This window comes from Monodelphis domestica, chromosome 5 (genome assembly GCF_027887165.1).
Source record: "Monodelphis domestica isolate mMonDom1 chromosome 5, mMonDom1.pri, whole genome shotgun sequence".
In the NCBI taxonomy this organism is placed as follows: Eukaryota; Metazoa; Chordata; class Mammalia; order Didelphimorphia; family Didelphidae; genus Monodelphis; species Monodelphis domestica.
In genome coordinates, this window is record NC_077231.1 from 170,980,408 (window position 1) to 170,997,196 (window position 16,789).

General features: G+C 33.8%; 1 protein-coding gene across 1 annotated transcript in view; it reads left to right on the forward strand.

The window, feature by feature from the left end:
• The window catches only part of PRKAR2B (protein kinase cAMP-dependent type II regulatory subunit beta), a 165,617-nt gene that overhangs the window by 139,428 nt on the left and 9,400 nt on the right, over positions 1 to 16,789 (forward strand). The window contains exons 5-8 of the mRNA XM_001362896.4: positions 3,014 to 3,120; positions 7,804 to 7,957; positions 12,428 to 12,529; positions 15,007 to 15,081. Of these exons, the coding sequence (XP_001362933.1) occupies positions 3,014 to 3,120; positions 7,804 to 7,957; positions 12,428 to 12,529; positions 15,007 to 15,081 (438 nt within the window). The remainder of the gene's footprint in view (positions 1 to 3,013; positions 3,121 to 7,803; positions 7,958 to 12,427; positions 12,530 to 15,006; positions 15,082 to 16,789) is intronic.

Genomic DNA, 16,789 nt, shown 5'->3' on the forward strand with positions numbered 1-16,789 from the left:
GGAGAGGAGAAGGGGGGGGGGGGGACAGCTGGGTCCCTCAGTGCATTCAGAGCCAAGCTTGGTAATGGGAGGTTCTGGTTTCAGATCTATGTTCAGACATTTCCTAGCTATGTGACCTTGGGCAACTCACTTTACCCCAGTTGCCTAGCCCTTACTGTTTTTCTGCCTTGGAACCAATGCTTAGTATCAATTCTTAGACAGATGGTATGGTTTCTTAAAATATGTTTATGATGCTTTTAGGTAGGAAGTAAGTTATAAAGTGGAGAGAGCACAGGTTTGGAGTCACAATATCTGAGGTCAACTCTTGTCCTTACCAACTCATTGTCTATAAGATTTTTGGGCAAGTCACTTAATTTCCAAGAACCTAACTTTTTTTCATCTGTAAAAGAAATACTCATCCTATTATGATTGTCCTATTTCCCATGAAAATTAAATGAGATTGTATATGTAAAAATGTTTTGTAACCATACAAAGCCATGCAAATGTAATATATTATGAGAATTTGGAAAACTGTAAAAGAACCTCTAGGTAAGTTACTTCAGTTGCCTCATCTTAAAAATGAGGACATTGAACTAGAATTATCTCTAAGGTTCCTTTTAATTATAAATCCAATGATCTTATAATGCCAGATAATGAAATGTCAGACATCTCAACAAGTGGAAGAAGAAAGATAAACTTTTGTGCATCTGGGCTTTTTAGTACCCCTTAAACCACATTCTATAATCAGCTTCCTAATTTCATATCCAACTCTATTCTTTGGAATTCTGTCTTGACAAAGGTTCTTGAATTTTTAGAACTTTATTAGAGCTACATGAATAAGAAGATTTCAGAGTTGATCAAACTTTATATAGGTAGCCTAAATATGATCACTCCTCAGCCTGTGACCATGTTCATTTTATCATGATGAGTTAGAAAGCAATTAAGTAGTATATTTGGGTATTTCCTTATTACTAAAATTGTAATTTTTCACTAATTAATCAAGTTATGAGCCCCCACTCCAGTTTATTAAATATTCCTCATTTAATAATTTAAGGAAACCTCTTTTCCCCTAAGCAGTCATGCATGCTCTCTTTCTCTCATTTCCTCTCTTTTTCCCTCCCTCCTTCTCTTCCTTTATCCTTCTCTTTTTTCCTCCCTCTCTCCTTTCTTTCCCTCCCTGATTCCCTTCCTTCCTCACTCCTCCCAGCCTTTCTTTATCTATTCTTAAATATAAAATTTGGGGCAGCTAGGTAGTTCAGTGGTCAAAGAGACAGGAGGTCCTTCATTCAAATCTGGTTTCAGGCACTTCCTAGCTATGTCACTTAACCCATTGCCTAGCCCTTCCTGCTCTTCTGCCTTGAAACAAATATCTAGTATTGATTCTAAAATGGAAGGTAAGTGTTCTTTAAAAAATAAATATAAAATTTACTGGTGATACATTAGCAGTATAAGAAATAATAAAACAAAGAAATAATAATTACACTGTTTCAGCTTTGAGAGATAACAGCCAGAATCATCTCTAACCATTCCTGCTTTCTTTGACTTCTCACTTCTGAAGCATAATCCCATCTTTCACCATTCCAGATAGCAACTGAAAGTCTCTCAAGAGTTCTCTTTTTATATATTCAATATACTGGTTAAACTCAGTTTTCTCAGCCTCTTGTGATCTATGAGCAACTTTTCTGAACATTTAATCTCAAGTGTCTCCACACATTCTACATGGAATGACAATTAAAGTGTCTTTTCACAGATACAATTAAAACTCATTTTCTTTACAGATGACAGTTAAAGTTCATTTTCTTTACATATGATAGCTAAAACTCTCCATCTCTTCACAGATTGCTCTAGTAATGGTTGTTAAGTTGTCAGTATTCAAGATTCAAAAGCCTCTTAAAATATGGCAACAGTATCTATAACCTATAGGAAATGTTATTGAAACTGTTGTACATTTGTAAAAAGTATTACATGAAGCTTGATTTTTTTCAAAATCACATTAAAAGTAATCAAGACTTAGAATTCCCTCTCCCCCCACCTTTTTTTTGACCCTTATCTTTCACCTTAAAATCAATCTTGGGCAATGGGGATTAGGGTCACACAGCTAGGAAATGTCTGAGGTCAAACTTGAACTCAGGACCTCCCATCTCTACACCTAGCTGCCTCTCTTTTTTTTTAAGGAACTTTTGTTTACTTTTTCTAAATGCTTCAAATGTTCTTGATTTTAAACATTAACATTTACAAAATATTTTAAAAGTTTATATTAATAATATCTGAGAAAAAATCCTAGTTGGAACATCTTGAATCATTTTTCAAAAGCAATTTATGGATTTGTTGGTTAGCAAGTGACATGGTATAATCTACAGTACCATGAAGATAAAATCGTTAGGCATTTATGAAATACAGATTAAAAACCCTGTGAAAGGTGCCCTAATTCTTTCAAAGGTGGTGTTTCTATAGTTAAAGGCTTCAAGAGCTACAATCACTATTCCCTATGATTTCTTTATCCAAAATTACAGAAAGTAATCCTTATTGGCTAGAATGCAGAGGTTGTGGGAGAATAACTTTTAGTCAGTCTAGAAAGATCAGTTGGAGCATGATTGTGAAAAGTATTAAAACTCCCACAAAATAGCTCATATATTTGATCTTAGTGGCAGTTATGTTAGGGAGCCACTACACCTTCTTGAGCAGGAAAATGACCAGCTCAGACCTGCACATGAGAATTGTTCTGACTGAAAACCTGTATTTTTATGTTCATTTAGATATTAACTATCCAAAAGGATGTCAAAAGTTATTTTGCTATATATTATTTTGTTGGTACACAGTTTTCACCTAATATTATTAAAAATGACAGTGATGCTCTGTTGTCATTTTTCTTTCCTTTGTGTGCTATTTTATATACCTATAAATCTTTTAAAAGTTCGCTTTGTGAGGAGTTTTGTACAAATACATGATTTCACAACTTTACATCTATATACATACTTCTATATAAAGAATTTTATGAAGATTATATATTGTACTTTTTGCATTTAAAAAACAGGAGCAGATGTCTCAGGTATTAGATGCCATGTTTGAAAAGCTGGTCAAAGAAGGAGAGCATGTAATTGATCAAGGGGATGATGGTGACAACTTTTATGTAATTGACAGGTACGTTACTTATAACCATGGCACTGACATTTTTTTAAACCTCTCTGTAATATCTCATTTTTAGTGGTCATTTGGCAAGTTGGTCTATAATAGTTACTGACATTCTTTTATTACATTATAATGCAAGCAAACAGTCATTTTAAAAAGTGTTTATTCATATATGTTGAAATAGAATCATTTGATTATACATTTATTTGCAATTTATGTAAAAAACTCAACTAATGAACCAAAAAGCATTTATGTTACAGGCTAATGTATCTTTTAAGTATGAGGTCCAGTGCTATGCCATAAGGTACAGTCAGGCCTTATACTCATATGATATTGGTTCAAACTACCTATGTACATATGTCAGAACAAAGTATATACAGGGTAAGTACAAAGAAAATTCAAAGGCCTATAATAGATTATTTGTTGGTTAATTAAGAGTTAATTATGAAATTGGGTTAATTAACAAGGTTGTGTATGAGAAGGTCTCTAGATTAGAGAAAGAATGTGGAGAGTTTACCTTAAGAAGTCAGCTGGACTTTTCATGAAGTTCTTTAAGAGATTTTCCAAGATCCCTAGGGGTCTGAGGAAAAATAATGGTCACTCTGGGAGTTTTATGCTTAAAGGTTGGAGGTTTTGATTTTTTCCTCAGAAAATCCTGAGAGAAAGTTGATGACAGTTGGTTGAGAAGATTTTGGAAAATTTGGAAAGTTGGTGGATTAGATCATTGGTTTGAAGAGAGACTGGCTGAGAGTTTTCTCTGTGACATTACAGAGGTGAAGGAGGCCAGCAGGGCCTGGAGAGAACTATTCTGCTGGGAACCTGTCAAGAGCTCATTTCTCTAAAGCTAGAGAGAAGGAAAGGAATTACTTATAAAATTAAATTAGATTAGTTATATATAGTTAGAATAAGGGTATAGAGCAGTGGTTCTCAACCTTTCTAATGCCGCGACCCCGCAATACAGTTCCTCATGTTGCGGTGATCCCAAACCAAAAAATTATTTTGGTGGCTACTTCAAAACTGTAATTTTGCTACAATTATGATTCAGAATGTAAATACCTGATATGCATTATGTATTCTCATTGCTACAAATTGAGAGGTTGAGAACCGCTGGTATAGATAGAATACAAAGTTTTAGGTCAGCCTTGATTTTGTTAAGAAAGAAGACAGCTCTTGCGAACTAGAAATTTGGGTTTAGTTATATAGAGAATTTTTAGATTTAGGGTACATATATATCGATAAGAAATATATTTCCTGCCTGTTTTCCTTTTCCTTTCCCTTTCCTATAATTTTTAATATTATATATATATATATACATATATATATATATATATATAGTCTGAGCAAGATTCTTTCAACTACTTAGACTCAGCCATCTTTACCAACTGTCAAACTCAGGATCTAACTCAACTTAATAACCTGACCACAGTCACCATCATCTGTTGATTAATACCAATACTAATCAATATTTAGGGCCCATATATACCCTTAAAATTACAAGACTTAAGTAGATTTGGAAATCAGAAATGGACTATTATGGTAGGGGGACCTTCAACTGAATTTTGAAAGAAGTTCAGAGGTTTAAGGAGAGAATATATTCTAAGCAGAAGAGAAAAGGCTAATATATTGTGGACACGGACTTGCAAGTAGGCCAGTATGATTAGAACATAAAATGTATAAAGGGAAATGATATGCAGTAACCCAGGAAAGAACTTTAAATTCTACACAGAGGAGTTTGTTAGAGAATATGAGCATTGTTTTGAGTCATGATCTGCCCTGTATTGTAGGGTTATTGTAGTGATCTATTCTTTTATCATTTAAATAGCAGCTTAAGTTTTCATTGTACTTTTTCTTTACCATATGCTTTGCATACATTATCACATTTTCCCCCTTTCATATATTCCTGTGAGGTAGGTCCTTGACTAATGAGGAAGTTTCTTACAAAGGTTGCGCTGTGTTTATGGTGACACAGCTAAATTAGTACCAGTGATGGAATTGGAACCTTTGGATTCTGCCTTATTAATTAGAACCATATTTAAGAAGCTGAACAGCAAGCATAGTCCAGAGTCTGATTGTTAAAAAAAAAAGTGTGTGTGTATGTGTGTATTTGTGTGTGTGTGTATATTTGTGTGTGTGTGTGTGATAGTTGCACTATTTTTATATCTGTTTGGTCCCCAAACCATAATGGGGAAGTATGGAGAAGATAGCATTTATAAACGGTTCAATAAAAGAAGTGAGGTATGTAGAGAACCTGGTTTGCCTAATAATACAAATGCTTCTGTATCCCTTTTTCTAATGGTGTTTTAACTTATCTACTTTATTTTAAAAAACCTCCACATAAGGGACAGCTCAGAGAATAAAAGCCTGGAGACAGGAGGTCCTGGGTTCAAATATGACCTCAGACACTTCCTAGCTGTGTGACTCTGGGCAAGTCTTTTTAACTCTCACCCCCTAGTACTTACCAGGCTTCTGCTTTGGAATCAATATTTTGTATTGATTCTAACAGAGAAGTTAGGGGTTAAAAAAAAACCCAACCTCCACATAAAAACAGGAGTTCAATTGAAAACCCACATATGTGTTTTAGATTGTAGAAAACAATTTAGAGGGGAAAAAATTAGCTGCTTTTCAAGTCTCAAACACTGACTAATCCATCATTATGAAACCAAATCTTTGAAAAGGTAATTTCTTCATGGAAATGTGCCTTATTGAGTCTGTTTTAATTAGCTCTAGTCTTGAACAAGTAATTGATAAGGACTACTTACCAAATAGTATATACCTACTATTAAAAAAAAAAACAAGCAAAAACTAACTAAGCATATAGACAACTAGAGTAGGAATTTTTGAGCCCTACCATGTTACAGTGAGGCATAATTTGCCTCTAAGCTTTTTTTAGGTAAACAAATATGCTTCTCTAAGCAAATTGTGGTGAGCGGTGGTGAATTAAAGGCATCTTGATGCTTATCACTCACTAGTTCTCTCTAACTGGGTCATACTGTGCCTCTTGTGTCCCTTCTGTTTCCTATGATCTTGTTTCTTAAAAGGTAATCAATAGATATAGGTGGCAAGTCATATAAGCAAATGTCATCATCTGGTATGACATGCTTTTTGGGTTATGTTTCCTCTAATAGTCAAGAATTTGGTCAAGTTCATATATACATACACACACACACACACATTCATGTGACTAGTAGTGCACATTTCCAAGCTGCATGGTCCACATTTGGATCAAACCAATGATCTTGCTATCATTAACATGCACTAAGAGACTGAACTTCAACCGGACAACTTTTGAGATTTCTAGAGGTATCAAAAGGAAAACAGAATATGATTATTTTTACTGGGTAAGTAACAGTAATTACAGTAGCCTTTTACTTGCATTGTACTGTTAATTTTCTAGTGTTTTCATTTATTTCATCCTCTAAACAACCTTATGAGGTCAGCGTTCAGTTTGGCAGCTAAAAAAATGTGAAGTAGAGAGAGTGACTTCCTTATGCTCACATGACCTATTAAGGATTCACACAACTGAGATGAGAATCAGCTCACTGAAATCCTGGTCCTAGTGATTTTGGCCAAACCATGCCTCATGGACCACTAATAGCAAAGCAATATAATATAATATATTGGTCCATATGTTTTAACTCAATTACTCACTTCTCCCCTGGTAGTCACTACACTGATGTATGCTTCTCCACTCAAAATACAGAAAACTTTGTTTTACTTCAAAAGAGAAGAATGGGCTTAGATTTAAATAAAATGGACAGTGTGAATAATTCTTCAGTATTAAATGATATCTGTGGAAGGTTCATTTGCCAGTAAATTATGAAAGCACATTATTCACTTCTCTTTCCAAGCACCTATTTTCTGTTTTAAATGTTTCCTTTTTGTTCTCATCCTTGCTTACCTGTAATCCATATTTCCCTACCTTTTGTTTTTCAGGTGTCCATGGGATTTTTATTTTCCTTAAGTAGTAACTACACTACAGCAAAAGCAATCCTCTCACACCTGCATTCACACATGCTTGAGTAGCTTCTAAAATGGTGCTCTCTCCAAAAGAATACAATGTGTGGGAAGACACATAAAAATTTATGTAAATACAAATTGTGGGCAACACAAAGTACCCAAAGATGCAAAGTCACTCCTGTTGGATCTTATTTGTATAGAAAAGGAAGGCAAATTAGAAGATAGGAGCGAACAAAAGACCTATAATACGAACATTCTCGAATATTACAATAGATTAAGCATTTTTAAAAAATTTTAACTTAATCTTCATTTCTAGCTTTTTCTATTTTGAGGAACTTTGCGTGATAAGTAGCCCATGAAACATCTAATAGTTTGTGACATGCTAAAGTTGTATCCATAATCACTTGACTTTCTTTTTTGTTGTTCATTTTGTCAAAAAAAAATTGTTCTATTTATGGCTCACTTTGCCCACCAGATATACTTATCATCCTTGATTAGTTCATTTGTGTGCCTCTTCTAAAATCAAGGAAAAATACTCTTGTATTTTTCCATGATAGGTAAGCCTTGATGTGCATAATAGCCTCTGGCAACTTGTTGGTACCACTTAGGCCAACTAAAGCACCTTTTAACATTAGAAAGAAAGTTGGAAATTTGCTCTACAGAACTCTTCTTTGTACTCACATTTATTGTGATAAGGTTTTCCTTGTATCATTTTAACTTTAATTTTTATTCCAACAGGGGCACCTACGATATTTATGTAAAGTGTGATGGTGTTGGAAAGTGTATTGGCAACTATGATAACCGTGGAAGCTTTGGTGAATTGGCCTTAATGTACAATACACCCAGAGCAGCTACAATCACTGCTACCTCTCCTGGTGCTCTGTGGGGTTTGGTAAGTAATATTTATTATGGCTATTATTCCAAAACCTTCTTAGTCATCAATATCATCATCATCATCATCCAGGATAATGGATAGATGGAGTCCTTTTCTAAGTTTTTAATTCTCATCAATAAATTTTGCAGAATCTCAGCTTTTCAGACTTTGAAGGGACCTCAGAAGATTTCTAGTGTAACCCCAGGCCTGAAGGGAAATTCCCTTTCTACAGGGTTTGCCCTTTAGTCATTTCTGTCTGTTATCTCTGCTTCTGCCCTTTGCAACATGCAGAATATCTCATCTTTCTTCCATGTGACAACACCTCAAATACATGAAGTTATCTTTGATTCAGCCTGAATATTTCTAGTCTCTTTAGCTGATACTCTTGGCGCATGAACTCTAGGCCCTTCACTACCCTCATTGTCCAATTTTTACATTGTCTTCAAAATACATACTGTATAGAAGCAGACTTTGTGTGTAGGGAGAAGAAGGATTGGCTTCCAGGTAGGATTTCAAGAGCATGAAAAATATTCCCTTAACCCAATGCCATATAGCCTAGAAAATGCCATTATTCAATGTAGATGAAACTATAAAGGATTGCTTATATCATGCCTTCCTTTAGTAGTTTTTAAGAATGCTTATCTTTAGGGGGAAGCTGGGTAGCTCAGTGGATTGAGAGTCAGGCCTAGAGATGGGAGGTCCTAGGTTCAAATCTGGCCTCAGACACTTCCCAGCTGTGTGACCCTGGGCAAATCACTTGACCCCCATTGCCTAGCCCTTACCACTCTTCTGCCTTGGAGCCAATACACAATATTGACTCCAAGATGGAAGGTAAGGGTTTAAAAAAATTAAAAAAAAAAAGAATGCTTATCTTTGAAGAATGTAGCTGCTATCCCTACCAGAATGCAATTGATCATAACTCATTCTTGATCAATAATTTCTTGAAATTAGAACCTTTATTTTAAATTATAGAAGAAAAAAATGTGTGAAGGAGAAAAGACTTCATAATCTCAAAATCTCTTTAAATATTATATAGATTAAAAAAGGAAATGGAGAAGCATAGTTTTCATTTGTTTTCAAACTAGTAAAATAATCTGGAGAGCATTATGCCAATAGTCTAAGAAGGGAAATATAAAATCTAATCATCTGAGTAAACTATGAAAGTAAGGTCAAGGAAACCTCTTCCATTTAATCAATAAGACCAGCTTTGTTTTGAAGATAGGTTCTTTCCTCAGGAGAAAAATTTCAACTAATGAAAACTTTAGTTGAATGGCTAATATAGAAAAATGTTTTGCATGTATTGAATGATGGGTTTCATATTGCTTTCTTTCTTAATGAATGGGGAGGGCCTGAAAGAAGGGAGAGAATCTCTAACTCAAATTTTTTTTATAAAAAAAGAATGTTATTTTTTTAAAAAGAAAATCTGCATTGACTATTCTGCAAACTTCCTGTTCCATGTGCTAAGCATTTCTAGAGCAGCACTGTTTCAAGGCCCTAGAATACCATTTAAGCAAACCATAGTCACACATACAAGATATATGTGTTTATGAGTGTTTTGAGTATTTTTATGATTAGTTTATCAATTGTGAATCATTTATAATAACCATTTCAGTGTGCTAAGTACAGAGCATAAAATATTTTTTGTGTGTGTAAACCAATTAAAAAAATTTTTAAGTTCACAGCATTTTATTTTCTCAATTACATGTAATGATAATTTTCTTTTTTATTTTAATAACAAATTTCCATATAATTTTTCTAAAGTTATATGATCCATATTATCTTCCTCCCTTCTTCTCTTCCCCATTCCCAGACCTGATAAGCAATTCAATCTGGGTTATACATGTATTATCATGCAAAACATGTTTCCATAGTATTCATTTTTGTAAGTGAATAATCTCATAGAACTAAAACCCAAGGTGTATACCCAGACAAATGAGTGATAAATTATATGGATTCATCTGCATTTCTATTCCAAGTTTTTTCTCTAGCAGTGGCTAGCATTCCCCATCATAAGTCCTTCAGAATTGTCCTAGATCATTGCATTGCTAAAAGGAGCCAAGTTTTCACAATTGATCATCATAGAATATTGCTGTTACTGTGTACAGTGTTCTGCTTATTTCACTCTGCATCAATTCATGTAGATCTTTCTAGCTTTTTCTGAAATCATCCTGCACAATAGTATTCCATCACCAATATATATACCACAGCTTATTCAGCCATTTCCCATCTGATGGAAATCCTCTCAATTTCCAACTCTTTGCCACCACAAAAAGAGCTATTATAAATATTTTTGTACAAGTAAGTCCTTTCACCTTTTTTGTTATCTCTGGGATATAGACCCAGTGGTATTACAGGACAAAGGATATACTCAGTTTTAAAGCCCTTTGGGCATAGTTCCAAATTGCTCTCCAGAATGGTTGGATCAGTTCACAACTCCACCAAGAATGCATTAGTGTCCCAATTTTGCCACATCCTCTCCAACATTTATGACTTTCCTTTACTATCATATTGGCCAATCTGATAGGTCTAAGGAGGTACCTCAGAGTTGTTTTAATTTGCATTTCTCTAATCGAATGATTTAAAACATTTTTCATGTGTTTATTGATAGCTTTTATTTTTTATCTGAAAATTGCTTATTCATATCCCTTGACTATTTGTCAATTGGGGAATTATTTGAATTCATATAAATTTGACTTCATTCTATATAGATTTGCGAAATTAGACCTTTATCAGATATAAAATCTTTTTAAATAACCAAAAGTAAACAGTACTAGAACTTTGTTTATTGGCAGCTTTCTCAGCAAAGACATACTTAAAAACCAGAATTTTGCATTTTAAATTGAAAGTCAGATCACAGTAGGAGAAGACAGTTCTGTCAAAGAGACCTTGTATAAAAAAAAATGGCCTGTACCTTTTAGTAAACAACAATTTTGAAATTGTTTGTAGCAATAAAATAACTAGTCTCAAATGTTACATGCTATTTTGTACAGAGAAACAATTTATTAAAAAATTTTAAGAACAAAATATGATCAATACTTTGGATTCTGCAGACTGTAGCATACTGGTATTAAATGTTTCCTTGGACTCAAACCATGTAGGAGCCGACTTGTTTCATAAGCTACGTCCTTCACTCTGTACCATAAGAATAATTTATTTATTAGTCAGGTTAACGTATATCTAAAGCATGTTGATAGGGTCATGGAACTAAATCAGAAAATAACCTCAGAAACCATCTAGTCCAACTCCCTCCATTTATAAGTGAGCAAGATGATACCCAAGAAGTGATTTGGCCAGTCTCATAGGTCACAAATGTTCAGAGAAAGGATCTGAACCTAGACCTACAACTTAAGATCAATGTTCTTTTACGTAATTAATGAATATTCAGATAGTTTTATTAAAAAATCAAATGAACACTTTGAGACATTTGTTCACCACAAGTAAATTTTATAACAAAATATTTTAAGAGTTATTGTTGTTGTTGTTTCCCCCTGTCATTTATTTTAGGTGTGGTTCTGCAGATTGAGGTACTTTTTAATGTAAATAAGGAAGAATTCTGACCCTTCCAGTTCTGAGTTAAGTAATTCTTGGTGAAACATTAGAAGGCCCTATCTTGGAAGGTTATAGTTTCTGTTTCCTTAGAAGTCTTAAAATAAAGAGAATAACTATATAGCTTAGACTTGACTCTGTGTAAAGGTAAGGAACTGGAACAAATGACTTCCAAGTGCTTTAGAACTTTAATTCCATGATATTTACCTCTAGAGAGAGAACTATTTGAGTCAGAATGTAGATGAAAGCATACAATTTTTCCATTCTTTATTTGGGGTTGTGTTTTGGTTTTATAAGATTACTTACAAAAATGAGCAATTTAGAAATATGTTTTGTGCTAATATCAAATCAAATCACCTTCCAGCACTGAGGGGAGAGGAAAGGGAGGGAGCAAGGGAGATAAATTTGATCATATAACTTGGGAAAACTTGCGTGAAAATTTGTTATTAAATGTAATTTGTAAAAAATGAAATAAAAACATTTTTAAATATTTTTTAAAACCCAATTCCAGGTTTCTATGTCTTTATATATATGTCTGTATGTATACATACATACATACATACACACACACATTTTTTTTTTGGAAGATTGACACCACCCCCTAGTGGTAGATTACCATTCTCAAAATCCTCTGTGTTTGTGTGTGTAGAAACAAAATCTATATGGTGTTTTCTTTTTTATCATAAAAGTATTCCATGCCAAATATCAAGATGTTTTACATAGGAATTTGTTATATATTTTATATTTCAGTGTAAAATAGTAACATGAATTAATTGTACTGTTATCTAGAAGTACATAACATCTTTATCTTACAATTCAAAGAAACTGAGTTTATTTTAAAACATGGTCTGCTTCTCCATACCATACATGCAAGTCAATTAAACTTCTTTTTATCTTTGTCACTCACCTTTTCCATTATTCTATTTTATATTTTGTTTTTAGGACAGGGTAACCTTCAGAAGGATAATTGTAAAAAACAATGCCAAAAAAAGAAGGATGTATGAAAGTTTTATCGAGTCACTACCATTTCTTAAATCTCTAGAAGTAAGTGTATCTTTCTATTAGTGGATTTTTAAAATTTGTTTCAGAATTCTGTTTTAGGTCACAACTGTTCTGTAGTAGAATCTGAACCTAGGCTTCTGACTTTAGACTCAGTGCGCTTTTCATAATAAACAAACATTAATTGCCAGTGCATCCAACATTTTTAATGCAAAGGATCAAAATACTGTGTACAAATTATTCTGATGGTCTTAATTGTTATTCCCATTTACAGCTGCCATTATGTCTACCATTTCTTTTATTTTTTAGTATTTTGGATGCCCACAAAATCTTTTGATTTCTAAGATATTTATAAATGATCTTTTCCTTCAAGAAATTTCTAATCTAAAAGAAAAGAAATAAATATGCTCTAAAAATTTACAAAAACACAGCTCTCGGTTGCTGATTATAGAGTATAATTTGTGTAAATAACATATGTTCATATAGGCTAGAGACCCTGAAAGTGTCCTTTTGTGTGAGCCTTAAAGATTTTCACTACTGCCAAAGTATAATATGGAAAAACTCTATATTCCTTATCAGACTATAAGCAAATGGCCCAAAAATAAATGATACAATGTCCAGAGGCTATCCTTGTTCCTTAGTCTAACTCTATTCTTTAAGGACCTTGACCTTGCTATACAGGTATCTCTCAATTTTCCACAATTGATATTCCCTTGATATTTACTTACTTGCAACTTCTCACAGAAGTGTAGTAAGTCCACACTAAACAAAGTAGAATCTAGAGGGAATCCCAATCCTTTATTTTCATGCATTGGTACCTCATCTTCCTCCCACATGTACAGATGTGTGATCCTAATGATTTCTTTTCTGTATAATAATATGAAAAGACCCAGATTAACTTTTATTTTCTTCATCTTTAGAAAATCCTTATTTTCACTTCTTCCTGTACCTTATAGAGTGATTGTTTCATGAAGCTTACTTGAGTTCAATTTAGCAAACATCCATCAAGCACCTACTTTTGTGCAAAGGCAACATACTGTTGCAACAACTTGTTGCAACAAAGGCAACAAGCACTGTAGATACAAAGACCAAAAAAAAGAAAGAAACACTTCTTGCCTTCAAGGAGCTTACTACTTCTCAAGGAAACTCTCTCTTCTCACAATAATACAAGTGCCTTTAAGTTACATACAGTTACATACCCAGTGGATGCTTCATCATGCACTGTCCTTTGTATACGAAGATGATAGTAGCATATGCAATTTGAAGTGGGATTTATTTTGAGTGGCTGTTAAAATTGCACTGATTCTTTTTTCTCTGGTCCTTTTTGGATCAATGGTACATAAAATTTCTAATCTATAGCTTGGATATTACAAAAGATTGAGATTAACATACCTGAACTTTATCAATATTATTTTTCAGCTAAAATTTTTCAAAATCTTACAAATCTTGTCTTTTCCCCCTTTCTCCTGCCATCAGAATATATGCACACATGCTGTATATTTTATTTCATTTGACAATGCCCCATTGCAGCTAATAGAATTCATGATACCATGTAATTAAGCTAAATGAGCATCTCAGTGGACTTAAGATGGTTCTGGTTCATGAAGAACAGCAGCAGAGCCATTAGAGAACGAACAATGGGTCACTTTGTAATAATTCTCCCTTAACCCCCCCCCTAAAGATTTTTTTTTTTAATACTCCACTGTTAAACTGTCATTCTGGTCCTCCTCTTCTTCTACTGGAACTCAAGCTTTGCGCCTGGGGTCCTGGACTTTAATAAGTGAACTTTTGCTTTTTATCCCTCGGAACCAGACTACCATGAAACTTCCCAGCCACTTCCAAATCCCTTGCCCTTCCTGCTCCATCTCTGACTCACAGTTTCCTTTACATATTGTCTTTTCTTATTAGAATGTAATCCCATTAAGAGCAGGATCTGTCTTGCTTGTTTCTTATACTATCTCTAGCACTTAACCCAGTGGCTGACACATAGTCAAAGCTCAGTAAGAGCTTTTTCATTCACTATGAACTTGGAAGGGAATGAAAGAGCTTCTTAAAAATCTAGGCATTTCCACTTCTGAGTGACCATACTGACTGTGTGTGTATGTGACTCAGGGTGTGGGTCTGACAAATATCCTGAAACATTCACTGAGTGATCAGCTCTAACTCTTCAGTGGCTATTGGGGGAAATACCTCATTGTCTCAGAGCCTCAGCGCTGTCATGTGCGCATGGTCAGCTAGCTGTGAGCAGGAAGGGCATCTGTGTAATAAATGCTAGTTTTTAGTAATAAAGGAATAAATGGGAGTTTTTAGTACTTTTTCTTCTTTTCTCAGATGTATTTAGGATTTTTAATAAATGACTGATTGCAAAGCACATATTCATCTATTGATTTTCTATGCTAGGTATGGTAATTGAACTATCATTATTATGCCTTTCAGGAAAAAAGGACACATCCAAAATGAAATATGTTACCTTATTGTCCCTAACAATAACTAGCATCTTTTTGTTTGTTTGTTTCATGAAGGTCTCAGAACGTCTGAAAGTGGTTGATGTGATAGGCACCAAAGTATACAAAGATGGAGAACAGATTATTGCTCAGGTATAGTATTTATCATATGTTTTAATTATATGTTACTTTCAAAAAGTAAATTCTGTTCATTTTATCATTGAATGGATTTTTAAAAATCATTTGATCCAAAATTATTATCAACTTTAGCACTTTCAGTGAACTTTCTTAAAGAGTCATCCATGCTAAACTACTTTTAGCTTTTCACACTTTTTTTGAACCCTTACCTTTTAAATTCTTACCTTCTCTCTTAGAATCAATACTAAGTATTGGTTCTGAGGCAGAAGAGCTCTAAGGACTAGGGAATTAGAGTTAAGTGACTTGCTCAGGGTCACACAGCTAGGAAGTATCTGAGGCCAAATTTGAACCCATCTCCCATCTCTAGGCCTGGTTCTCTATTCAGTAAGCCACCTAGCTGCCACAATTCACACTACTTAAATTGTTCTCCATGGAACTCAAGAGAAAAGAAGGCATCTACTCACTGTTTTGGATCTCTTACATTGCTTAACATAAAAAGACATACCCAAATGTCTCATCTTCTTGACTGTGTCAGCTTGCCAGGTTGTCTAATTGTTTTTAATAGTCTTTAACTAAGCAAATTTCCCCACTTGATTTGCATATAAGTACTTGGAATTGGCTAAAAGAAATGCTATGTTAGTTTGAGGAAGGTGTGGATGACTAGCTTATTTCCTATCAACTGATAAACTAAAAAGCATCTTAAGAGACCTATGGTATATATGGCAGAAGTTAGTTCTTCCTCTCCTCCCCCAACACCTGAAACTTCAACATATGAAATTTCCATGAAAACCTTATCTCCTAGATAATAAAAAAGAGAGGCTCTACATCTGTTCCTTGCTTTTCTTTAGACAGTTGTCTGATTTCTTGGCACAGACAAAAGTGTAAATTTGGAAGCCTTATTTTACATAAACTTTGACCCAAGGAATCATTTATTTTGTGACATGATTTAATTTTAATTTATTTTAAAGAGAGTAAGGATAGCTATTTATTTACATTAAAATATTAGTATTTAAATTAAAATGTATAAAAGTTAAAATATTAGTGTTTAAATTAAAACATAGTAGAAAAATCTGATAAAAACCCATGTTTCCCAAAATATTCTGAGAAATCTAGAAATCCTGAAAAGCAACAAAATAATTTGATTGATTTTATAAGCCTGCACAGCTGATATATACATACAGATTACAAAGGAAGCCCTAGAATTGAACTAAATAGCCATAAAAGCTCCCTAAATCATTGACAACAGATGGTCTGGGGGAAATTGTATTCTTACTTTTTTTGTTTTATTAATGCTTTTTTTGTAACATCCACATTTTAATATATGCTTCTCAGCCTCCCCTAACCAGTAAGCTTTCTCACGTAGCCAAAAAAAAAATTATTATTAGTTTTCTAGAAAATCAGTCATATTCAGCAGCATGTGCAACAATATTCCATGCTCATAGTCCCAGTGCTAGGAGTTTATTTTCTCATCTCTTCTTTGATAAAGCTTGGTTATTACAATTGCATAGAACTAAGTTTTACTTTATTGTTCTTTTTTATTGACATCATTGTGGTCATAATGTTTTCCTGTTTCTGCTGACTTTACTTTGCATCAGTTCATATAAGTCTTCCCAGGCATGAAAGAAATTATAGGATTGTTTTCCCAAATCCAAAGAAAATCTGTAGTACATCAACAGGGTATATAGGATTGGATTTTAAGTTCAAGGAAAGGGAATAAGACCCC